The sequence below is a fragment of the Phaethon lepturus genome, unplaced genomic scaffold (assembly GCF_000687285.1).
Source record: "Phaethon lepturus isolate BGI_N335 unplaced genomic scaffold, ASM68728v1 scaffold15120, whole genome shotgun sequence".
Lineage (NCBI taxonomy): Eukaryota > Metazoa > Chordata > Aves > Phaethontiformes > Phaethontidae > Phaethon > Phaethon lepturus.
Genome location: NW_010511340.1, coordinates 138,971 through 164,769, shown reverse-complemented (window position 1 = coordinate 164,769; position 25,799 = coordinate 138,971). Strand labels below are relative to the sequence as shown.

At 34.5% G+C, this 25,799-nt stretch overlaps 1 protein-coding gene across 1 annotated transcript in view; it reads left to right on the top strand.

Moving 5' to 3' along the window:
* Positions 1 to 25,799, top strand: part of TTN (titin) — a 244,575-nt gene that overhangs the window by 97,507 nt on the left and 121,269 nt on the right. The window contains exons 111-114 of the mRNA XM_010283656.1: positions 23,285 to 23,365; positions 24,088 to 24,171; positions 24,802 to 24,882; positions 25,191 to 25,274. Coding sequence (XP_010281958.1) covers positions 23,285 to 23,365; positions 24,088 to 24,171; positions 24,802 to 24,882; positions 25,191 to 25,274 — 330 coding nt within the window. The remainder of the gene's footprint in view (positions 1 to 23,284; positions 23,366 to 24,087; positions 24,172 to 24,801; positions 24,883 to 25,190; positions 25,275 to 25,799) is intronic.

Here is a 25,799-nt window from a genome sequence, read left to right as displayed (position 1 = left end):
AACACCTGTAATTTTAGTTACTTAATATTATTATAATTCATATCTCTGAAGTGCCAGAAGTACCTAAGAAACCAGTTCCAGAAGAAAAAATACCACATGTTCCTAAAGTAGAAGCAGCTCCACCTGCAAAAGGTACAATATTTTTCACTGTAATGTCATTTATTGTAGTCTTTAGAACATTACATTTGTCTCGGCATGCCCAGCTGTTGTGTTTTGTAAGCAAAATATGTTCATGTGTAACCTTTTTGAATGATACATTTCTGTTACATGTTGCTTTTGCCAGGTTTGCCCTGTATAGGTCCTAAAACAAAATACTTTTTTTTTAAGTGCCTGCAGCTCCTAAGAAACCTATCCCTAAAGAAAAAGTATCTCCTGCTGTTCCTAAAAAAGTTGAGGCTCCTCCAGCTAAAGGTATGCTTTCTAGTAGAATGAAAGAATATGCTGTTTCTCAGCTTCTGCTTACATGTTCTGTATTGTTATCAGTCACTGATTTGTGCTTCCCCTGTGAATTCTGCTGATTTAGTGACAATGAATCACTACAGCATGTTACATGTTGTATGTGTTGTGCAATACCTATAAAAACATTATTTCTAAATATTGAATCTCTGTAATGTGTAATGTGCTTAGTACCCTTAAGCAATTCTTTGGAAACTTAGATTTAGCATTTTGCAACATTGTTTTCACAATGAAAATAGACAAGCATACATTTAATATTATTATCTTTCAAAGTCTCTGAAGTGCAGAAGAAAGCCACTTTTGAAGAAAGAGTACTTATTACAGATGAAAGAGTATCTGTTGCCATTCCAGAGGAAATCCCACCACCTGAAGGTACACTATAAACAGACAATAGTGAGAAACTTGTGCTTCGTCTATAAGTCTGTTGTTCTAAGACCAAGACCAAAATACAAAAAAAATACTGTGTTAGTTATCTTGTATGAGTTTTGTGTTGAAAAATTTACAGACTTGCAGGCAGTTAAGAGCCTCCTGAGTGCCATTTATTTTAGTCTTGAATGCCAGGATCCCACCCCATTGACATGAACCACTGAATACAATGATCTTCGGATCAGTCTCTCATGAAATCTTTTAAGAAGTATGGATGTATAGTGTTGAGATTAGACTCCACTAACTAGGACTGTAACCATTTATTTGTCATACTCCCTACAAAGCTCTCTGTAGCCCTACAGGTAACAATACTATTTCTCTCTGAAGTGTTAGCTTCTCACTAGCAATTTTAGTTCACATCCTTACGCTCAGGGAATGTTGAGATCAGTTGTTTTAAGTTAGTATAATTCAAAAAAATATCTGCTTCATGATAGCTGAAATCAACATTTTGACCATATTTTGTATCCCATTAGTAACTACCCAGTCAAGACAATTTAGATATTCTATTAAAAAACGGTTTTTAAAGCTGTTTAAAGTTTTTTTAAAAGCAGATATGGACATTATCTAAAATAATAACGTTCGAATATATATTAATATGGCTATGTGAAGTGTTACTTTCTGTTTGTCTCCTCCAAATTAACCTTTTACCCCAGAACAAGTTGATGTTTTCCCTGATACAATCACATTTGTAGATGCACACATGCCAGACTTTCCCTTCAATTCTTGACCTACCCTTCTCATCTTGTTCCCGTCCTCCTTACTTTCATGTAGCTGGATCAAGGAGCAACCTCTAACTCTTTGACTGTTGTTTTCCCGCCTCAGCTGTTGTGATGGGGAAATTTGGGGAGCTGAGGCATTCTGATGGACTGACAGTTGACCAGTGAAAGATATTTGAGAGATACAACAGCACACAATAGTGTACACGGGACATGGACAAAACACATTATTTAGAGCAAATCAAATATATGTGTGTGCACAGCACTTTCTGTATTGTATGCATGAACGTCATTGTCATATAGAACTTGTAAGAATTGGTCTTTATCTTCTCCGTACATCGATCCCTCCCTCCCTCCTTCCATCCATCCACCAAAAATACTGAAACTAATAATTTTCTTTAAAGAACCAACAGTTGAAGAATGGGCTGAAGAAGAAATGGAGGAAGTGTCTATTTCCATTCACAGAGAAGAGATTTCTGAAGGTATGACCACAATTCAGGAATACTAGGCAAAAGCAAAAAAGTAATTTTTGTTTTGTACCAAAAATAGTGTGGATTAATATCTACTCTGTTCATAAAGAAAAAAATACTACTATATAAATATGTTTCATAACTTATAAACTTTAATGCTAAGAATGTAAGAATGTCTACAATTTCTATTACCTGCTTTTGAAAAGTGTAGTAGTTAGTCCTGGTTTTGATACAGGGAGAATCGTGAGGTATCTCTTGGATGTTGAGAATTATCAGCCCCCCCCCCCCCCTTTTTTTTTTTTAATTTAACAAAAAAAATCTCTGCTGCCAGAGGTTGCCTGGATGAAGTGAAGGTCCTTCAGAATATCATTGTCCACTCTGTTTCTTCAGACCATTTCATTGTAAAATGACTAAATTGTTTCCACCTGTAAGTTTATTGGTGGTAACGTAATACTGTGAAGGACAGTAACATACACTAACTGACTCAATTTCTGTTACAAGAAACACCCTAGGAAGTATTTTTAAGGGATGACTTTAGTCAGGGAATTTTCTTGGTATTTGGGAGAGAAGTTTTCTCAAAGTGAACAAATTCCAACATTAGTGACAGAGGAATGGCAAGTGCTGATGTAGTACTTCAAATGCTGAGCATTTTCAAATTCCACAGAAATACAAGATAAGAGCTCAATCTCAGTTCCATTTAAGTTGCTTGGAGTTTTTCCATTGGCTTCAGAGGGCACAGGATCATTTGGATGTAGATTTTCTAACGCCAGAGGTGTCTGTTAATAAAGCACACTGCGTATTCTTGTCTTACAAATATTTTGTTGCTTACCAGGGCCATAAAGACAGTAACAGGTATCAAATCCTTAAATTCAAGTATTTTGTTATTTTACTCTTTTTAAGTGACTGAAGAAGAGTCTTACTACATAGAGGAAAGGGTAACTGTTCCTAAAAGAGAAGAAGCGCCACCCACTAAAGGTATACATTCTTTTCATTACAAAATATTTGTTGTTTCATCATTCTAAGTGTTACGTTGCCTGTATATGTTTATCTCAATTTGTGGGTTTTTTTGTATGAAGGAAATGTGTGCATGTTATAGTGATGCTACTCCTCTTTGTAAAACTATGTATTGTAATCTTTTAAAGTGCCTGAGAAGCATAGGAGAGTTGTCCCTGAGCCAAAAGTTCCAGCTGCCCCTAAGGAAGCTCCGGGAATTAAAGGTATAACCAGTTCCTCATCTGGGTGATGTATCTTCAAGGGGATTATGTTTGTCTTACTTTTTTGTTTGTATGTGTTGATGTTCATCATTCGGTGATGAATGGTTGTCTCATATTCCATCTTGTACTATGAAAAGTATTGTTTGTGTTAACTCAGTAAAACACATTCTGATGTAGTAGACAATTACAAATACTACACCTTAATACTCTTTCTCATCTTCCTTCTCATCTTACTCATTTTCCTAAAGTTCCTGAACTTCATAAGAAAGCAGTTCCTAAAGAGAAAGTACCTGTCCCTGTGCCTAAAAAAATGGAGGCTCCACCAGCCAGAGGTATATTAGTGATTTGTTCCTGTTGCAAAGAATGTTCTTTTGCTGCATTCTGTCTTTAACATATATGCATGTTGATAAAAACAAAATCTCATATAACAAATTTCTTCAACGTTAAACATGTAGTTATGTCCATTTGTCTACAATGTGGCCTGTGGCCTATCTTGTCTTGATGATATTTGTGTGTTATTTCTTCTTTTATCTTATGGCTGTTGGTGAAATCAATCAAATTTTCTAAAGTTGCACAATCTTTTTTAAGAACCTGCAGAAGAATGGGTGCCCACTTTTGAGATAGAAGTTGAAGAACCTCCATCAACCAAAGGTAAACAAACTGAGAATATTATTATCATGGAGATTTTTTTTGTTTTTTGGCCTTGCAGTATTTGTGTTTAGGCATTTTACTTAAATGTTTGTTAGTATCTGTAACCTCTGTCTGGATCTCCCCTTTCTTTGAATATTTACTCATCTTCATGCTATGCCTGTAAAGTACACTCTTCTGCCGTGTCTCATTTTTGTTGCTGTTGAAGTTACTTAGCATTTTAGTTTTTAAAAAATCAGATTAGTAGAAAAAGTAGAAAAAACTTACATATGCCTGCATTTCAAATATTGCAATTAAATGTTCTTACACTTAACTCTTTTTAAGTGACTGAAGTGCACAGGAAAATTATCACAGAAGAGAAAGTTGCAGTTGCTAAAAAAGAGGAGGCTCCACCAAAAAAAGGTATATAATTTTTCAGAGTTGCACAAGAAGAGTCTTGTTTCAGAATACTGATTTGTATTTGTAATGTCTGTCTAACACAAGTTGTAATGTTCAGTGTTTGCTGTCTTTTTTCATTTGACTTGAAGAAATGTCGAATCCCTGCATTTGTGTTTTGTCATCTGATTATATTCATAATCTGTGATTAATTAAAAATCTTTTCAATTAAACTTTTTTTTTAAAAAAATGCCAGCAGTGCCCAAGAAACCTCTGCTAGAAGAGAAAGTACCTGTTCCAATTTCACGGAAAGTTGCAACTCCACCAGCTAAAGGTATACAAGTTCTTTTGAAAGTAGAGAAGGCTTCTAATGATCAGATGCCCATGTGCATCATACTCACCACCTGCCTGGTTGATCAAATCCCAGTCTTTTCTAACTTGATTATAAATGAAAAGGACCTTTGTCTTCTCCCCTGCAAAAGAATGCAGAAAGTGAGAGAGCGCACTCACACACCTGCATTCCTTGCATTTTCTAGCCACTATTTAACTTCATTGATCACTGTGGCTGCTTAAGAGCTTTGGAAAGCTGAATGAAGTCGTTTACTCAGTGAAGAAGTTAAATATGAACACATTTAGAAAAAAAAATCAACGTTTTATAACATTGTCAATATTCAGTGAATGTTGTAAAACTTACAAATGTGTCCTCTGCTTCTCTGATTTTCTTGTGTTTGTAACATGATTTTATTATGTATCCTGTATGTGTGGAGTTCTGTGATTTAATTAAGTTTCTGAAGAGCCTAGAGGCAAATTATTTATATCTTAATTTCATTTCAATCATTCCATCTTACTTCATGATGTGTGACTATGCTGTTTGCTTTTTGATGTGTTTTGGTCCATATATCTATTATTCTAATATTGAGTGTATTACTTTAGTAGATATTATTTTAGTATTTAACTATATTTCTGCTGTTACTAAAATTTCACAGTGTTTCAAAGTGTCTAATTTATCTGGGGAATTTATCCCTGGAACCCCCAAACTAACAACCTTCAAAATACTTAATGCATATCTAGCTACTATGCATTGAAGCTTCAGCTTCATTTTCTCCATTAATTTAAATGTCTTTATATTTGTATGTCTGGTATGATTGTTGTTTTAAGTATCTTTGGTATGTAATTGTGTACTATTTCCCCATAATTGTTTGTCCATAATTCTTTTGTATGAACTTCAGAAAGTGTGTGATTTCTTTTAGAATTTAGTATTCTTACAATTACTATCTTTAAAGTGCCAGAAGCACCGAAGAAAATTGCCAGAGAAGAAAGAGTACCCATTGCTTTTCCAAAAAGAAAAGTGTCTCCACCACGAGAAGGTACTCCTGCCCATGGATTAATCTGTGAACAGACTAATGCAATACCACCAGAGCTTCAAGCCTGCTGGCATCTTTCTTGAAGTTCTAATGTTAGAATCATATAATCATTTAGGTTGGAAAAGACTCTTAAGATCATCAAGTCCAACCATTAACCTAACACTACCAAGTCCACCACTATGTTCCACCATAATCCCAAGGGAACCATAACAAAGTCTTTGAGAAACACTAGAGACATATTTTTTCCCAATTACTCTGCATGTGGGAGATATCAGGAAATAATAACTAGTTTTCTAAGAAACCCCAAATGTGATATTTATTATTGTACATGATATTGCACCAGAGAAAAATATTAATGTTAGACTCTGTCTTTGAAGTACCAACAGAAGAAGAACATTGGGCTATGTCAGAGGAAGTATCCATTTCTCTTCACACAGAAAAGGAGATTTCCTACACAGGTATGAACAGACTAAAAAGATTCTATGTACAAATTACATCTTGTCATCTATTTTAGAAAAAAAACCAAAACAACCAACCAGAAAAAAGGATAACAAACCACAATTTCATGTCCTATGCAGATCGCCAGTTTACTCTGCAGATCATTGCAGATCGCTCTACCCTGGCTGAAACCAGGACACCCTGAAAGGGAATAAGGACAGTATTGCGTTCTCACAGAAGGCTTAAATCTTTCCTCCTGGCTTACTGCTGATGTCATAGTGGAAGCCCAACCATTTCACTAGGTCCTCCTTTGCAAATCTTGCAACCTGTCTGACCTTTGAGGGGAAACAGGGCAGCTTTTTCCTTCTTTTATATTGGCATGCTTTCCTCTTGTGAAAAGAAAGCCTGACTTCTCCAGTTCTGTGACAGCAATTCCTCACCTAAATCTGAAGGCCAAAGAAAAAAACCTTCTTCTGCTGTTGCCTGCCTGGCTGAGACACTTAGCACAATCCCGTATATTAGACCTCCCAGCTCAACGGCTTTGAACAAAGTCCACAGCTTTGAAAGAAAATTCATTGCTTTATCACTTCTCGAGGCAGCCTATTTGTGAAAAATGAGCCACAAGATGCCTCATACTTACTATCTTCAGTTCTGCTGCTGTTGATAAACAGCATTATCATATTCATATCATGAAAGACTAATGCAATCACATCAGTGTGAAGTTAAATAATCTATTTAGTCTATTGGAGAATGATGCGGGGACAGGCAAATCATGAGTACCAAGAGGAGGATCTTTGGCTTTCTGTAAGGCAGGGGTAATATGGCAGCTGGTATGGAAAAAAAAGGGTTAAAGCAGAAGGATATTAAATGCAATAGTTGTCCCATTGGATATCAAATCGAGGTGGTGTAGCTAGGACAAAAGAATCCAAAGGAACCTGATCTTCCTGGCAAGGGCACTCAGCACAGTGCATTTTTGTTATCAAATCAACTAAAGTTACTAGTTCAAATCAGTTTTAGTTTAAGATTTCAAATGCAGATGTATCTGGCACTTACAATTAAATACCAAGCAGGGCTCTGCCAGAAAATATTTAAAGAACTGATCAGTTTTCACATTGCCCAAAAAATAACACCCATTTCTCAAGCATCAAGACTTGAGGCAGCCATGCATCTACATTCACTGTAGCTTGTAATGAAGAAAGCATGTAGAAATTCTCAAATCTGTCACTGACAGAATGGATTCCATCTCTTAAGAAGGTCAGTAAAGATCTCCAATCTGTTAAGAAAATGCCAAGATTATTCTTTAACTTGGTCAAGTATAGTAGTCTCCCAGATGTGAAAATGGTGGGGTAATTTTCTGTGCAATTTCCAGTTACATTGGTCCAAAATTTCCCAAGACACCTGCCTCAGAAGACAAGATTCATGCATTGCTGTTCTGAAAAAGAGAATATGCTGCTTAAACATAGCATGCATTCTTTCCTGAATAAATCTTAAAAACTGAACTTATTCACACCTTAATATTTTGGAAATTTTTCCGCTCTTGCAGGGAATGGCTCCTTGCCATGCCTGAACAAACAAGCCAATTTGTAAAGCAACTGACAGAAGAGGAAAAATACCTTCCTCACTGAGCAACTAATTCTTTTGCCCTGTATTAGACCAGAGCTTTTCCCCATTGTCAGTCACTCACAAAGGTTTTCTCTATGTGCTCTATCGTCTTCATCTAAAGTTTCCCATGCAAATCTTTTGTTACCACTGTTTGAGGACTTTTGATCTATTACTGAGGTAGCGCAAAGTGTCACTGCCATGGAGAGGAGCTGCCACAGAGGACAGTGGGATTTAGTGATTTTGTAATTTGTGGAATTTGGATTTTGAGTTCTGCCCATTAGCAAACAACTGCTGGCAGCAGTTTATGAAGTGGGAATCGTATCAGTTTCTTACATTAGGGTCTTGAAATGTTTTTTGTTACTTAATTGAATAGCAGCCCAATGGCTTCCATAATTGCATGTCCAGTGTCAATAACCACACTTGTCTTTTGCATATCAGCAATGTATTTGTAAGATATCTTTTTGTGTTTCTTGCCAAGTATATTTTTGCTTTTAAATAACACTTTAAAAAATTCTTAAATGTAAATGTACTGTATCTTTTAAGTGCCTGATGTACCAGAGAGGGCTATCATTGAAGAAAGAGTACCAGTTTATCCTCCTAAAAAAATGGCAAGACCACCAGCCAAAGGTATACTGGATAGAGTATTGAAATATGGTATAAATGTTTTTTGTGTCTTGTATGTTCTGTGTACAGCAAATACTGATTTGTTTTCTATGGAATATTCTTCCTTTGGTTTAATTCTTATTTGACAATGTCTTGTGATCCTTATTATTAGTTAGATCTGTGTGCTAAATTTTAAGATTCTTCTAATTGCTATCTTTTTAAGTGCCTGAAGTACGCAAGACAGTTGTCCGAAAAGAAAAAGTGTATGTTGAAGTTCCTCAGTATGAAGAGGAAGAAGAGATTCCAAAATATGAAGAAGAAGAAGACACCAGATATGAGAAGGAAGTAATCCATTACAAGGAGGAAGTCCACCATTTTGAAGAAGTTAGTCACTACGAAGAGGAAGTTCCTCAGTATGAAGAAGTTCAATATGAAGAGGAAGAAGTCACCCGCTATGAAGAAGCAGCTGCTTATTACGAAGAGGAAGTTCCTGAATATGAGGAGGAAGAGTCAGAAGTTCCCCAGTATGAAGAGGAGGCTCCCCCACCAGTTAGAGGTATACTTTAATATTAGGGTTTGTGTGAGAAAAAGTAGTATCATTTCATTCTGTTAATGTGCCAAAGTTTTATCTTAATGTGTTCCAGTGTGCTTTACAGTGTGCGTCTTTTCCGGATGTTTAATTAGTATAATTAGTTAGTATATAGTGTAGAAAACATGTGATGGCTGTATGTCTACTCTTTACTACTACCTCCATAAATTTACATGTTCCATGTCATACATGTTCATTCCTCTTTCATATGAAGTCTTTATAACCCACTAATAATTTTTAACTGGGCTTTATTTCATCCTCATCTGGGGTCTGTTTTTGCTATCAGACTGTGCCTGAAATACTTGGAAATGTTTAGGAGAATTATGCAATCACAGACAAAAAAAAGTATTTATCTAGAAAATAGGCGGGGTACTTGAAAATAGGTGATTTAGGAACACAAGTTGCATTGACTTCCTCCCAGAAATCTTTGGAAACCCTATAGTTGTTGTTCATTTATTTCCTGAAGGGAATAATATATTTTAATGGAAAACAAAGATCTAAAAGTTCTATTAAGTTGCTATATTTAAATACTCCTAGTTTTAGGTATTTTCCTTAAGAATAATTTTTATGGTACTGGTGTAAATTTTCAACATTGTTAGTACAGGATGAACATACTATTCACTACTTAGAGAGGACAACTAGGTCATGCCAAGTTCTTGGTAATACAGCCTTTCTACATGGTAATATAAAGGTATAGACTAACTATATCCAATTTTCCAAAATTACATAATCCCCTAAGAATACTTAAAAATTCAAATTTTCCAGTCCTGATTCAAGTCATTCTATAGTTTCTCATTCCCAAAAAGAAGTTCAGAATTTCTTTTTACTAATTAATGACTGCCAAAACCATACTTAACATTGTTTGCACTAGAATTTTGACATATTGATTAGCACATTTTTCCTAGTAAAGAAAAGGCTAGGTTGTACACTGCAAAACCCAGGTTAATCCTGAACTGGAAGATTATAGGGTTAGCTAAAATTTCCTTTGACTCTATCATAGTAGTTAAGTTTAATTCATATGTGCTCCAAACTTTCTTCAGTATGCTTAGAGCCAGTGGAATTACTCTCCTGTCATCATAAAATTTGTATGGATATTTCTGGGTTTTGGAATACAGAAAACGTTAAGATACATTTTAGTGGAAACCTTTGCCTCACTGCAGTTAAAGGGAAAATCTGTTGATTTCAGCAGAGACAGGATTTAATTTTTTTTTCATCTAAGTAAACCGCTCATAAGCATTGACATTACCTAACAATTGTGGTATAAACTGATGAGTACTTATGAAGTGTCCATAATTCTGTGTTTGAAGTAAATCAGTTGATAAATTTGCTGTCTTTGCTTTTTACATGTAGAAAGCACTTGGAAATTTCTGAGGAAAAAAATGTAATTAGCAATATATATTCAATACATATACAAAATTGGCTTATTCAACATGATCAGGTGCAACATACTACATGCCTGAGAAGAGTTAGGATCATAGATCTAGGGGAAAATAAGAAGTAGTAAAATCACTAAATGTCTAATACAGCAATTAAATAGTTGTTTATTACAATGTTTGTAATAAACATCCAAAAATTGGAGGAAAAAATAAAATTATATTTTTGCAAGTTTCCCTACCATGACACTTCTTGACTTTCTTTAATAGCTTTTTCTAAGAAGTCAAACTCTGTCTTCACTCAATCTTTTGATCAGCAAATAAGCCCTTGAAGTTGAAAACATTTTTATTGATGGCCTCAGTGGCTGAGCAGGGAGAATGGACATAATAACAGCTAATATTATCTGTTTGCTATTTCGTTTTGTCTTAATGATCAAATCATGTTAAAGCATAACTGTATGTTTTTGGTATGTATTTGTGATGCTTGCTTGCACTTCATGTTCCTGTTGTTTTAGAAGTAAATACCTAAAACAATTAATGGTATCTTTCAAGTGCCTGAGGTTCCCAAGAAGCCTGTTCCAGAGGAAAAAATACCTACTCTGAAGAAAAAAGAAGTTCTTCCAGAAAAAGGTATATATAATCTTTTTTATGTTGGCAGACATCCTCTGAATATGTAATTCACAGTATTTTTCAGATGCCTTACTTGACCATAACTTTTTTCTGTTCTTTTTTTTGGGGGGAGGTGTCTTCATATGAGATGTTTTTGCTGCTTTTTTGTTTTATTTGTGTTTTCAATAGCTTGTGGATTATTTTTTAACCAAAATAATGTTTTTGAAGTGCCTGAGGTGCCAAAGAAACCTGTACCTGAAAAGAAAGTCCAAGTGCCAAAGAAGGAAGCTCCTCCAGATAAAGGTATAGCAACTTATAGTTATCTGTGATCAGAAAGGTCTTCTAGACTTCATTATCTTCTCACTTGTGTTAAACACTTGGATAGTAAAACGGTCATTGCTCTTAAAAATTGTGGATCTTTGTATTTGTGTTCAATTGTTTAGCGTCACTGGCTTGTAAATACGTCATGGTCTTCTAGATTCTTATGTCAAGCTCAATTTACAATATATCTTACTAAGTTCCAGAAATGCCAAAGAAACCTGTGCCAGAAGAGAAGGTTCCTGTTCCTGCACCAAAAAAGAAGGAAGTTCGACCAGCCAAAGGTACATCAGCTCTTGACTGAATGTGTTAAAAAAAATAATATTTTAAAAATTAGTCTTTGTCCACCTTTCCTCTTTAACGTACTGTAGAGTGAAGAGTTTTCTATTCTTCACAATTCTTCTTTAGCACTCTACTTTATTGATTCTTATCATTGTTCTTTACCTGATGGTTCAAAAATGAAATTCTTAAACTACAATAATATCTTTAAAGTGCCTGAAGTACCAAAAAAACCTGTGCCAGAAGAGAAGGTACTCATCCCAGTGCTCAAAAAAGTGGAAGAACCTTCACCAGCCAAAGGTACACAGGTTTCTGGTTCAACTGAATAATTGTAGTTTTGTTTCTTCAGTTTTTGAAGACTGCAAGTAACAATCCCATTCCTTGTCCTAGTGTGTTTGATACTGAACCACTCACTGACCTATGTTTGATCAGGACATTGTATTGTGGCCGTTTCTGTTAGTCATGGGTGCTATGCTTATTCTACATATTGAAAATTTCTGTGTTTGTGTCTTGTATTGTCTCTGTCTTTTGGATCTTAGATATCTAAATTATTTTAAATTAGTTGCTGTTTCAAAAACAGATGCTGCAAAACCTAAACAACGTGCCTAAAGAGCCAGACTTCCCCCTTATCCTTACTATGCCAATTTGTAATGTTGTAGTCTATATGTTTGTAAGTTTACATCTGTGCATAAATCTGTGGATAAAATCAATGTTATCTTTCATACACAATTAAATTTTACCGTATTTGTGTAATTATCTTAATATCAGTTATACAGTTAGCGTTTTACTATGTTTTATGTTACATTGAAAATCAGTTTCTTAAACAAAAATGTTTTTAAAGTGCCTGAAGTGACCAAGAAGGTTCCAGAAAAGAAAGTACCTGCCCCTGTACATAAAAAGCCAGAACCTCCACCAGCCAAAGGTATCTCTTCTTATAAGTGAACACATGGATGATGCTTCTTACTGTTTCTGTAAACTGGTTACTAGAATTTTACTCAAGTATCATAGCAGATTGTGACAAATGTGCTTGCTAATTCATACTCTTTCGCTTCTGTGTAAGTTGTCTCTCAGTTTCTGATGTTGTGTCTAAGTTTTCTACACTAAAATAATATCTTTGAAGTGCCAGAAATACCAAGACCTCCCCCTGAAGAGGTGCCTATTTTTGTTCCTGAAGAAGAAGAAGAGGAAGAGGAAGCTGTTACAGAGATACCAGCAAAAGGTACATCATTTCTTCTTGAAAATTGTCAGAGAGCTTTGTTCAGTTCCTTAAAAGATCTTCATCTCTATTGATTGTTTTAAGCTGCATGTAAACCTTAATTGTCCTTCTGAGGGGAGTTTTCTTCATCTTATTGGTCTTTGTGACTTTGTTCTGTGGTTTTAGTAGTTTTGATACTCTAAAAGCAATTGAAAAGTTCTTATCAAAACAATATTTTTAAAGTGCCAGAGGTGCCCAAGAGACCTATCCCAGGAGAAAAAGTACCTGTTGCAGTTCCTAAAGTAAAGAAAATTCCACCGGCTAAAGGTATATAACATTGTGGTGTATGCAGATAATTCCTCTCCCTTATATTTTCGTATTTCAGTGAAACCTCATTTTACAAATGAATTTATACTCATGTAGTCAGATCCTTGGTTCTAGCACCCTGCTGCACCCCTGTAGGGAGCAGTGCTAAGTCTCAGGCAGGGCTTGATTATCTATTTTGTTATTCATTTCTGTGGGCTGAGAATCAGGCCTTGAATGATCTGCTTGTTTTCCATTTCAAGTGATTGCTGTGAATGAAATAATTCATTGTGGTACCATTATTCAGCACCAATGATTAAATTAATTTAAATGTTGTTTAAACCTGGAATAATATTTTATGGGCCTTTACCTGGAAATTCTTTGATTCAGGGAGATCATTCTGACATGTAACTTCAGAGTATGCTAAAATCTCAAGACTTTTAACTAAACTAACAGAAAAATAAAATCAAATCACAACTGACCATACAAATAATCAGAAGAATACACCCTAAATGTGAAATTTGAAATGGAGGCAAACTATTGCAGGGACCACCCTTTGGTGCTGAGAAAATTCTACCTCAGCAGCTTAGTTTTTTAGAAAAAAATTGAAAAGCAGACACTGGAATTTTTTATGTAAAAAATTAGATGCTAATAATCTTCTACAACCTCTCATTTGTAGCACATCTTGCTAGTATTTTTGATTGGCAACGATGTTGTGTAATTAAGAATTGGGCAAAAGAGATAATCTTCATGTAATCCTTATAACCCAATTGCACTTTGCTGTTTTCAGAGAGTCAAAAATAACTAATAGAGTTTCCCTTATTTTTATTGCTATTGTTACTTTAAAGTTGATGTCCTCGTGTTTTATGTTATGAATTTTTCTTATTTTTCTTTGTGAAGTTGTGAAAGTAAAGTTCTTAAAATAATATCTTTTAAAGTACCTGAGGTAGCAAGGAAAGCTGTGCCTGAAGAAAAGGTTCCCATTTTTGTTCCTGAGGAAGAAGAAGAGGAAACTATTCCAGAAGAAGCTATACCAGCAAAAGGTACACAATCTTCTTACAAGCTGCGCATGAGATCTTTTGCGCTCATTAAAATTTGTCTTTATTTCTTGTTCTAAGTTGTGTATAAATCTTAATGATCTCTTGGGGGAGCCTGTGATCTTGTTTCATGTTTTTTCATGTTTTTAATGCTCTGAAGGTAATTTTAAAATGTGCTTGCAAAATCATATCTTTAAAGAGCCAGAGATTCCTAAGAAACCTGTCCCAAAAGAAAAAATACCTGTACCCACTCCTGAAAAACTGGAGCTTCCTCCAGCAAAAGGTACATAAATTAACACCTAGGAAAAAGATGTGTTGTTATTCTCATTCCATGTCTCTATTTTATTTTATTTTGTTTGTTATTTATGTTAGTTTTGTGTCCCTGCTGTCTTTCTGTATTGATGTCTCAGAGTGTCTGTCAAATTCCTAGCAAAAAGTAAGCACTGAAATGATTTTACCTGTTCAAGAAGTCTGTCTATGGATATAAAGTGTCTTTTGGTTTTATCTCTGTTTCATCTTTAAAACATTTAAAATATATTCTGCAAATCAATTCTTATTTCATCATGTGTGTTTGTATATGTTTTCTGTTGTCTTTCTCATACTACTGGCGGGTGACATTCTTAAAATGAAATAATGTCTTTTAAGTGCCTGAGATGCCTAAGAAACCTGTTCCTGAAGAGAAAGAACCTGTTCCTAAAAAGGTGCCAGCTCCACCAGGCAAAGGTATTGCAGTTTGTAAATGCTGTTGTCATTAATCGGTAACGTTCTTCATACAAGTTGAGTTTAGCAAGGGACATTTTAGTATGTCTGTCTTGTATTATATTTGTCACTATACTATTTGTTTGTAAGTTTCTGTTCTGCTGTTTGTAAGCGTCTGGGTTTGTGTCTAAACATTACGCAAAAGAACACTGAAGTTAGGTCCTATCTTTAAAGTACGCAAGATGCCCAAGAAGATTGCTCCTGAAGAGAAGGTACCTGTTGCCCCCCCTGAAAAAGTGGAGGTTCCAGCTGCAAAAGGTATATGTACTTCTGATTATATAATTAATATTTATGCTAAAAATATTCTTGACCACCTTCTTTCTAACTTTTGTCTTTGTTGTATGAGATTTCTGCTTGAATTTGTGTTAAAACTCTTCATTATCTATGTTTGCATTGTAGAGCCATAAAGCTCTGTTTCTTGTGCTTTTTTACTTATACTGCTTTAACGTGTTTTTTTCAAAATTTACCTAAAAGAAATCCGTATCTTTAAAGTCCCTGAGGTCCGTAAAAGAGCTGTTGCAGAAGAGAAAGTGCCAGCTGTTCTGCCCAAACCCAAAGAACCAACACCAGCTAAAGGTACAGATGTATTTCTTCTTATTCCTGCCAAAGACTTGCTTTTCCTCCTCATTCCTAAAATCTTTTATATAATATAGATACTGTTTCTTATATTTTAACGTGACTTATGCTTGTGTTTATCATGTACATTTTCTGTTCTATGTAGATTGTCTTGACTAACTGTGGAAAAAACCCAAACAAATAATTGTAAGGTGGTAACAATAACTTTGTTTCTAAAGTGCCTGAAGTATCCAAGAAACTTGTCTGGAAAGAAAAGGTCCCTGCTCCTGTGATGGAGAAATACGAGTATACATATGAGGAGTATGAGAAGTACGAGACATACGAAAGTATTGAAGAGTTTGAGAAGGTTCAGGAAACTGAAGAAATTGAGGCATATGAGGAACCTGAAGAACCTGAGCGATATAAGGAGATTCAGGAACAAGAATATGAAGAGGAGGCTGAGGAGAAAGAAGATTTCTATGAAAAGTATGAGTTGAAGGAGAAGGAAGACATCTATGAGAAATATGAGGAGGTGTATGAGGAGGCTTACGAAATCCAACCAGCTATAGGTACATCAAGTCATTATTCCTTTATTCTTACAGTTTGTTGAGTTCCCAGCTAATGCTTAAAGCCCCTTTGGGTGTTTGTTTATATTTTTCCCCATTTGTAGTCCTATGTGTGTCTGTTGCTGGTAATGGTAAATCCATTCAAAGATTGTTTTGCTCCTACTCCTTCTTAAGGAATTCTTCCCTTCAGAGTGGAATGGAAGGAGTCCCCATCTGACTGCCCAAGATTGAACTACTGTAGACATGACACAAGCAAAGTAAATTAAAATTTTCTGACACGGTTCAGCTTCAGCCTGAATTAAATATTTTTATGTGTCAAGGTTTGTTTCTTTTGCCCAGTTTAGCTTCCGAATGTTACAGAGATGTTAGAAGTCATGTTTTAACATCCTTCTCGTCATTTAAATTTATGATCATAGGATCCCTCATGCCAAACAGAAACTAAAATGTACCAGAAAGATATACACTGATATTCTTTAGCTTTTGTTGCTCAGGAAGACTGAGATAAGTGGCTGTTCACTTGTCTCTGCATAAATGATGAGATGGTTCGTCTACAAATGAGTGATTGCTCTGCTTGCTGTCTTTGTATTTGTTGTAATTCTTTATAAATAACTTAAAATATATAATGAAATGTTTTTTAAAGTGCCTGAGGTGCCTAAAAGACCTCTGCGAGAAGAAAAAGTACCTGTTCCTGTTCCTCCAAAAGACGCTCCACCGGTTAAAGGTACATCAGTTATTAGATAAATTTAAAAACAGAGTCTTCTGCCCAAGTCTCTGAATCCCCAAGTCCAGTAATTTGCCTGTTTTGATTTGACTTCTAGACCTTTAACCTTCTTTTGCAGTACAGTCACAGACAGGGATTAAGTTACTAAAAAAAAAATATTTCTTTAACAAATCAAAACAGACAAATTACTTTGTGAGGAAAGAAAATGCAGGCAGGACCTTCAAGATCGGATTTTTGCTGTCACAATATTAGTGAAATTTTATAGCTAATAATTGAAAACAAGCAGATGAATAAATTAAGTCTATTGAGCTCTAGTGCCATATCAGTGAAACTCTAGTTTCCTACAGAATCGGACCTTCTTCAACCTAGTTATGTGCTGGAGTGCATATAATGTTAATAGGTGTTCTCTGTATCAGGCTCTACAAAAGATAAATGTCATGAATAGCAATTGTCAGTGGATGCTAGTAAAACTTCTGTACTAGTCTAGAGCTCTGTAATTTTCTGTTCAGGGCACTTAATATGCCAGAAATTCATTTTGTGCTAACTTTTATAGTTGTTTCTCATGTGAATTATTAGAATGAAATCAGTGGGAAAGGTCTTTTTTTGCATAAAGACTTGGAGTTAGTTGATAGGAAATTAAAACCTTACCATATTCCCAGCTGGCATTAATTAGAGCTCATAGTTCATGAAACCTAATTGTTAAGGCTTATCCCAGTCAAAATTCACCCAACAAGACCAGTGTTTTTCTTTCAGTGAATACTGAAAATTCTAGCTGGGTGAATCCAAGAAAAATAGTCCAGATGGGTGGCCTGCAGTGTCACCACTCAATAGTAATTGACGACACTGTATTTTGTATTTTTCTAAATTTTCTCTTTGCATTGTTTGCTTTTTGTTTAACTTCTATTCTTACATAATATTCATACTATAAAAGTTCTTAAAAAAACACCAATGTCTTTAAAGTGCCAGTGGTGCCGAAGAAACCTGTTCCAAAAGAAAAAGTACCACCTGCTGTTCCTGAAAAAGAAATTACTCTGACAGCTAAAGGTATACTTCCTCTGTATTGTCTTCATGAATCACAAACTCTGATTTCAGTCTTTTGTCTTCATTATATGTTGAGAAAGATGTGCATATGTTTTGTGTCCCCACAGTGTTTTTTTAATCTCTCTGTGATTGAGTTGTCTGTTGCCTGTTGGTTTCAAGTCATTTGTTGAAAATATGTGAGTTACTTTAAAAAATGTGTGTTCTGTTAAGCTATAAAAGAAGAAGAAAGAAAGAATATTTTTATTTTTTCTGAAAAGGAAGGAGGTTCCACCACCCAAATGTATGGCCATCTTAGACTGAAGAATATTTTTTTAATGTTATTTTTCTGTCTAATCTCCAAAATTAACATAGATGTTCTTAAAGCACACATTTAATCCTTTGTTGTTTCATGAATCTTCCTTGGCAGTTTTGCTCTTCTTTCTAACTTCTTCCAAATAACTTTGAAAGCCCTAAAAGTAAATTATATCTTAAAGGGCCAGCTGTTCTCAAAAGAACTGTCCCTGAACAAAAGAAACCTACACATACACCGGAAATTGAAGTTCCACCAATGAAAGGTAAAAGAACCTTTGACATGAGGTTTTATGGAAAGGAAATATTTGTGTCATTTTTCCCAACTAACACCTTCTAAAACCATCATCATCATCTTCAAACCATGGCAAGAGTATCTAGTCTCTAAGTGTAGATTCAGCTCTCGGTGATAAATTGAAAACTCTAAGGCAAGTATTTCAGATATGTGCTATACATATGCTAAAAAGTAAATACATTGATTTATGAATGAAAACATGCTGAAGAGGTTTCACTACTTAGACTACCAGTATGTAAACCTTCAGTGCTTTTATGTGTGTAGTATAGTTGTGAATTTAGTTTAAACTGGGGTTTTGAAGTCAGTATATTGGTCATGATGTTGGTGGAGACGTAATAGGGCAAAAGCTAGTAAGTTAAAACCATTAAAGCCGTTGCACATATCAGAAGGAAAAGCATGATGATACAGTGAGAAAAGCAAATGGCTTATGGTCTTTGAGAGTATAAACTATAAATTTCTTCACATAATTAATTGTTCAAGCAAGACAGTTCTAGAACTGTATAATATTTCATTCTCAACAAGGCACAGTATTTGGGACATCAAAAGAACTTAGTTTTCTGGGTTTATATCTGTTTGGGATTTTAAAGGTTGAAAATTATTTTGAGGTTACTAAAAGAAAGCTAATATCTTTGAAGTTCCTGAGTTTCGTAAGAGAGCTGTCCTTGAAGAGAAAGTACCCACCGTTATGCCTAGAGAAGAGGAGCCTCCTTTGTATGAAGGTACATCATTGACACATCTAGTAAGCAGTAAATTGCAGAGAATATATCAATTCATGCTCTAGAGTGTTCCATAAAATGTGAGACATTTTCAGTTCATTTTAAAAAATTATTTAAAAGTAACCTACATCCATGAGATAGCTGTTACATGATCTCAAAGACAAGATCCTCTCACACCTCAAATTTAGTTATAGTTCAGCATTTTTAAATGTTCTTTTTTCCTCTATTAATGGGAGAAAGAAACATAAATAAGAGAGAAGCTAAGTGTCTGATCCAGGGAAGCACTTTAGCCACATTGGACCAAAGAAATGAACTAAAGTAGACACTGGTTTAAGATCCATCCTGAGTAAGACCTAATTAATTTCTGAGCTGGGATATAGATAGTTAACATGAGATGAGGATATGTGAAATTCAATTACAATTTCTATCTAGTACACAGAACTAAGTAATTAGAAAATAAAATTAAATATTTCTGTAAACTTGTATTTTACTAATTGGCAATGGTCACTTCTAATAATAGTAGGTGAACAATCAGGCTGAAATGAGACAGTTAAATAATTTATGTTCAAACAGCTCTTTGTCCATATATATGTCTGCATTTTTGCATTATAAGTTGTCTTTCTAATCTTGTCTTGTAAAAAATATAAAAATATGTAAAAAAAACCCCCTAATATCTTTAAAGAGCCTGAAGTTTATGAAGAAGTTCCAACAGAAGAAAAAGTCCCTGCTATCCCTAGTGAACCAGAAGCTCCTGCAGCTAAAGGTACACCAAATATTCAAGCAATCTATAAAGCAATATGTTCCCTACAAATTAGATATTCATCTTCATCATTCCATCTGTGTGCTAATCTGTTATTTAATGTGTTCCTTGTAATGTTTCCTTAGATGTTTTGTATCTGTCATTGCTTCTTTGTTACTTATGATTTATGTATTATAATATTCGTTAAAAATGTACTATCCTTGAAGTACCTGCAGTGACAAAGAAAACTGTCCCACTGAAGAAAATACCTGCTACTGTAGCTACAGAAGAAGCTCCTCCAGCTAAAGGTACATGACCTCCAAACAGACTTTCTCTAGCCTCTTTCAAAAGTGAGGTTCCAAGTGAGAAACCCAACACGCTTGTTTTTCTTGAACAACTTGGCCAGATGCTATATACACTGTTTTCTTCCATTTGAGCTCTTATTGTAAGAGTAAAGTTTGTCTGTTTGTTTGTTTGTTTTTATCTTAGCAAGAGAGCATACATACAGGGAGATCAGAGATTAAAAACATAATCATTTTGAAACCATTTGCAAAGAATTCCAAAAATATTTCAGCATCTTTCTTCATGTGTTAAACTAATGAACAATTATGAAGAGAGAATAATTCATCATTCAGGAAGACAAATTCAGGGAACATTTTCTATAAGTTCTTATTTTTGTCATGTGTTAGCAGCTGCTCTAAAAAAATGACACATTCTGCATCAATAATTCAAAATTTAAAAAGACAAAATTAGACAAATACAAAAAAATTTAGTAGACAGGAAATTCATAGCAGGGCCAGGGATTAGCTTTATACTTTTTTGACTTCTTGTCTCATGTTCTATTTCATAAAATACTTTCTCTGAAAATACATTTTTTAAAAATCTAAAAGGTTGTGGCAGAAGCTTGTTTGCAGAAGGACTTTTTGCAGTGATGTCAGGGGCTTTAATAAAGTCAAGATTAAGGTAACGGTTTAAATCAGGACAAAATACAAAGCCACAAAATTCTTTTTCATAGAAATGTAGTTTTGTAATAAAATTCTAATGCTGTTAGTAAAGATTGTTTGATAAGAAAAAAACCAGCTAACTACTATCTTTTCAGAGAAGGGCAAATTTTAATCTGTAAGTGCTAGGAGTTAGAAAAACAGTGCATTCCAGACAGTGAAGTTGTTGTTTTCACAGATGAATACCATGTATTTTCATATTGTTCTAGTAGAATTTTTTATTGTTTTACAAAACTGTACTACTTATTTCCTAGTGCAAATTTCTAAAATAAACCAATATTTTTAAGTTCCTGAAGTACGAAAGAAAGCTGTCCGCAAAGAAAAAATACCTCCTGCTCTACCTAAAGAAGAAGCTTCACACCTTAAAGGTACAAGAAATTGAGTAGGAATTGAAGTATAAAAATTATGTTTTCATATATAAATCTTTAATTATTTTGAGAACGTTCTGTCTACCATATACTAGAATTTAGTTAGCAGCTTTAGTTAGCTGCAATAGTATAAAATTAATTTTAAAAACTTAAGAGTTATATTGCCTGTAGTTGTTACTAAGGGGAAGTTCACTTTATGTGCAAAAGAGACCATTGCAAGGGATCCTGCTACTTGAGATCAGTCTGAGGGGAAAAAAATAATCAAAAAAATAGAAAAAAGTGACAGAGATTAGATAGACAGGGCCTATCTCTTTGCACTCAAGGAAGTAGTTCAGGACATATCACACACATCTTTCTTCTGGCGAACTGCAAAGGTCAGACCAGGGCAGAATATGAGATTTTTTTTCTTCCCTCATTTGAAAGGGTACTAATTTTGAGGGTGTATATAAAATAGACCTGTGTATCTTAAGATTACCTTGAATATTTGATTGTTCTTTATATTTCACATTGTCTTGTTTTCTGAAGATATTCCAAGCTAATTTAAGTATTTAAACTAATATCTTTCAAGTACATGAAGTTTATGAGGAGATGCACATAGAAGAAGAAATTTCTACTGTTCATAGAAAAGAGGAGGTTCTAGCACCTAAAGGTATATATCTTCCTCATCATGTCTTCCTGCCATTTGCAAAGTCATGAACTCCATGAAATTATTCATGTTCACAGTTTAGTTCTTGTTCAATGTAATTACTATTTGTGTTCATTCTTTTAGTACCTTAACCTACCTTACAAACTTGTGATTTTTTATGACTTGTCTTTCTATTCTATATAAATTCTTAAAATGTACTAATATCTTTAAAGTGCCCACAGTTGTTAAGAAAGCTCTTCCAGAAGAAAAAGTGCCTATTGCTGTGCCTAAAAAACCAGAACCTACTCCTGTGCCTAAAAGACCAGAATCTCCACCATCTAAAGGTACTTTGATAGCCTAATAGAACTGAGGTCTTTTGCTGGTAACATCTTTTCTGTTTCTTACATAATTTCTGATTTAATAGTTCATGGTCCACTTGTGTCAGATTTGTGGCATTTATGTTGTATATGTCCCTGTTCTTGTTTCTCAACTTGTTTTTAAGTCATAAAACTAAAATTAAAATCAGTAAATATCTTTCAAGTGCCTGAATTTCCCAAGATAACTATTCCTGAAGAGAAACCTGTCCCTCTGCCTAAAAAGCCAGAAGCACCATCTGCCAAAGGTATATGTCAAAATATCCTTTCCTTCTCCTTTTTCTTCAACTTTCTTCTGTCCCTTGTTTTGTCGTTGTCAAGTCATTAAAAATTAGTTGAGTTTGTCTATTTCTTCTACCCAAGAGTAATCCATTGTGATGGCACAACAATTGTATCAGAAACTAGTCAAAGGGACTAAAAATAATAAAAACTCTGAGTCAACACAGAGTGAGATTTTTCACTGCATGGGTGTTTTATAGGTACTGTAATTAGCCTCAGAAATTCTGTCTATACTCAAGCAAGAACTATATACACTTCCTCTTTCATGTTGCTCATGTTAAACTTAGGGGTCAGTTGATTTAATTTTGAATGGAAATAGCATTAGGCACAGAAACCATTTGTTACAATTCATTCAGATATTTTAGAAGTTTGTCTGAACCAGCAGTTTGTGTGGTACATCACTACTGCATGACAAAAGATGTCAGCGAAGTCACTTCAAACTGTTATTTGCCAGAGGGAAAGAACCACAGAGACTTTTCAGAACATGTAACTGTTGTCAGAGTATCCTTATACATCTACTTGTTTTGTCTTATTTCTCTGTATTGCATGTTTTATTTTTATAACTCTTAAAAGTACACTAATATCTTTAAAGTGTCCAAGTTGTCTAAGAAACCTGTCTCAGAAAGTAAATGTTTGCTGTACCTAAAAAGCAAAAAGTAACACCACCTGAAGCTTATGTGTCAATAATGGTGACTCTCTGAGGAGGAGATTTCTCTTTCTCTTGGGCAGTAGGGTTTACAGTAAGAGAAAAAATTACCCTTTATTTCTCATTTATAAAAAATCCTGTTAGTACTAGTATACATTTTTTGCATGACAAATCTCTTTTTATATCTGACCTTATGCTTCTTTCTGATATGCTTCTTGTGAGACTCTTTCTTCGTAATGATTTACATATTTTAAATGCCTTAAATATAATAAAAATTAATGCTGTTTTTTTTAAAGTGCTAGAGGTGCCCAAGAAAATTCCAGAAGAGAAAGTACCCATTGCTGTGCCTAGAAAACCAGAACCACCAGCAGTCAAAGGTATGTTGTACTACAGATAACTAAAATGTAGAAGAGAAAAAAACCCTCTGCCTTGATTGTGCAGATTATTTTTTTTTGTGTGTTTGTTTCTGTTTTCCTATTGTATTTTCTGTGCCCATAATTCTATATATGCTATTGTTTTGAAAATTCTTCTTTTTGAATCTTAGCTGTAATTAGTGTACCAGTGTGTTAGAAATACTGATGTGGCTGGGCAGAAATGAGACTGATACTTGAGAACCACAGCAGAAACCTGAAAGAGAAAACAGGGCTTCTGTGATCTGAAATACTCCCGACTGACAGTGAAAAATTAGCCCCAAAAGAGAGTTTAATAATTTCAAAATGTAGAATAAGTGAAACCTATGTTATAACACTGGAGAGAAAACCCTCCATGCATAGATAAAAAATTGATACCAAGAAGTCATCATGCATAGAATAATGTGACAGGGAATACAGAAAGGACAATGGCAACCTTAGTCAAATGGAGATTCGGGAGGTGGTTGAATAAAATGAAAAAATAATGTAATGTAGAAGAAGAAGAAACTCCAAAAGACTCTGAGGTATTTCCTTGGACTTTACAGGGCCATAAAAGAACCTTAAGTCAATAAACATGTCAAATCAATGGTTCCATTAAGACCCTCCCTACTTTGCAATTTCTACTGAAAAGTTTTGAACATAGCTTTAAAATTCCATATAATAACTGAAAATAATGTCTTTCCTTAAAGAACCTGAAGCACCCAAGGAAGTAGTTGTAGAAGAGAAAATCAAAGTTGCTGTACCTAAAAAGCCAGAAGTACCACCAGCTAAAGGTACTTGTTATTAATAAAACTATGGCAATAATTTATCTTACTTTCATTGATAAGACCTTTTTGATTCTATTTCTCCATCTTTGTGTCTTATAAACTGTGATCTTTGTATTTCATTTTTGGGAGTAGTCTCTTTACTCGTCTCAAATAACTCTCAAGATTGGGAGCAAAAAGCCTATTTGGTAAAGGGTATTATGTTTAATTGTTGTTACCTCAGGTCCTTTTGTTTGTTTCTTTTTCCACTTTAATGCTATTTAAATTTCTTTAAATACTTAGTATTATCATAATTTTTAATTTTTAAGTGCCAGAAGTGCCCAAGAAAGTCCCAGATGAGAAAATACCAGTTGTGGAGCCTAAAAAACCAGCAGTTCCACCAGCTAAAGGTACTTGTCATTATGACAAAATTAACAGAATCAAAAATGTCACTCTTTTATTATTTTAACACTATAGAAGACAGTACCCAAGACCTCTGTTAGACTTTTCTTCTGTTCTCAAAGGTTTTTCAAGTGAACAAATGTGTTGTGTGAAAAAAATTAATCTTGGTAATTAGTGTTCTCACTAATACTGTTCTGCTGTTATGCTTTAATGTTGTTTATGAAATTCTTATATTAAAAGTTATTAATATTTTTCAAGTGCCTGAGGTACCAAAGAAAGTGGTCACAGAAGAGGTTTCAGTTAAAGTGCCAAAGAAACCAGAACCTCCACCAACTAAAGGTAACTGCCATACATGATTAAGGGAAGAAAACCCCTTCATTGTCTAGGGTACCATTTTAACTTACTGGTAATTTACTTTTACTATAAATGTTCTATAAAATATTGGTATTGTTTACCTTGTAGTTTTTGCATCTAAGCCTCAGTGAGACATCAGAGAGAATTTTCTGTAGGCAAAGAAAAAAGTTGATATTCAAATCCAAATCCACTGATGCTTTTGATGTCCCTGAGTTTTACTTTTTCTTAGTGTCTTAACGCTGCAGACATATGTTTGAATTTCACACAAATAAAATTAATTGCTTTCTTTAAAGTGCCTGAGGTGCCCAAGAAAGTGGTTTCAGAAGAAAAAGTACACATTGAAGTTCCTAAAAAACCAGAACCTCCACCACCTAAAGGTACACGTTCAATACTGATAAAATTGCACAGAAATGTTAATCTGTTCCTCTAAATATTCTCTTTTTTAAGTTTGTGTTAGCCTCTTTTTCTATATTCTAATAGTTATAAATGTTACAGATTGTGTTGTCGTCTTCATTTGTCAATAGCTCCCAGTAGGCAACAATGGCTATTAATAGTGTGTATCAAGCAAGATGCAAAAAACACAGACTATTATAAGGGGTATTTTTTTTCTGATGCTGTTTGATAATTTTCACCTTGGAGCTCTTGTTGCTTTTTCAATTCCTATTCTTCAAATCCCTGAAAGTAAACCAAATATCTTTAAAGAACCTGAGGTGCTGAAGAAAGTTGTTCCAGAAAAGAAAATACCTGTGCCTAAAATACCAGAACCAGAGGTTGTGCCTAAAGAACCAGAACTTGTGGTTGTCCCAGAACCAGAGGCTGCACCTGAACAACCAGAACCTCTACCAGAGAAAGGTAAATCTCAACACTAATAAAATAACAAAAGCAGTATTTTTCCTCTTTCA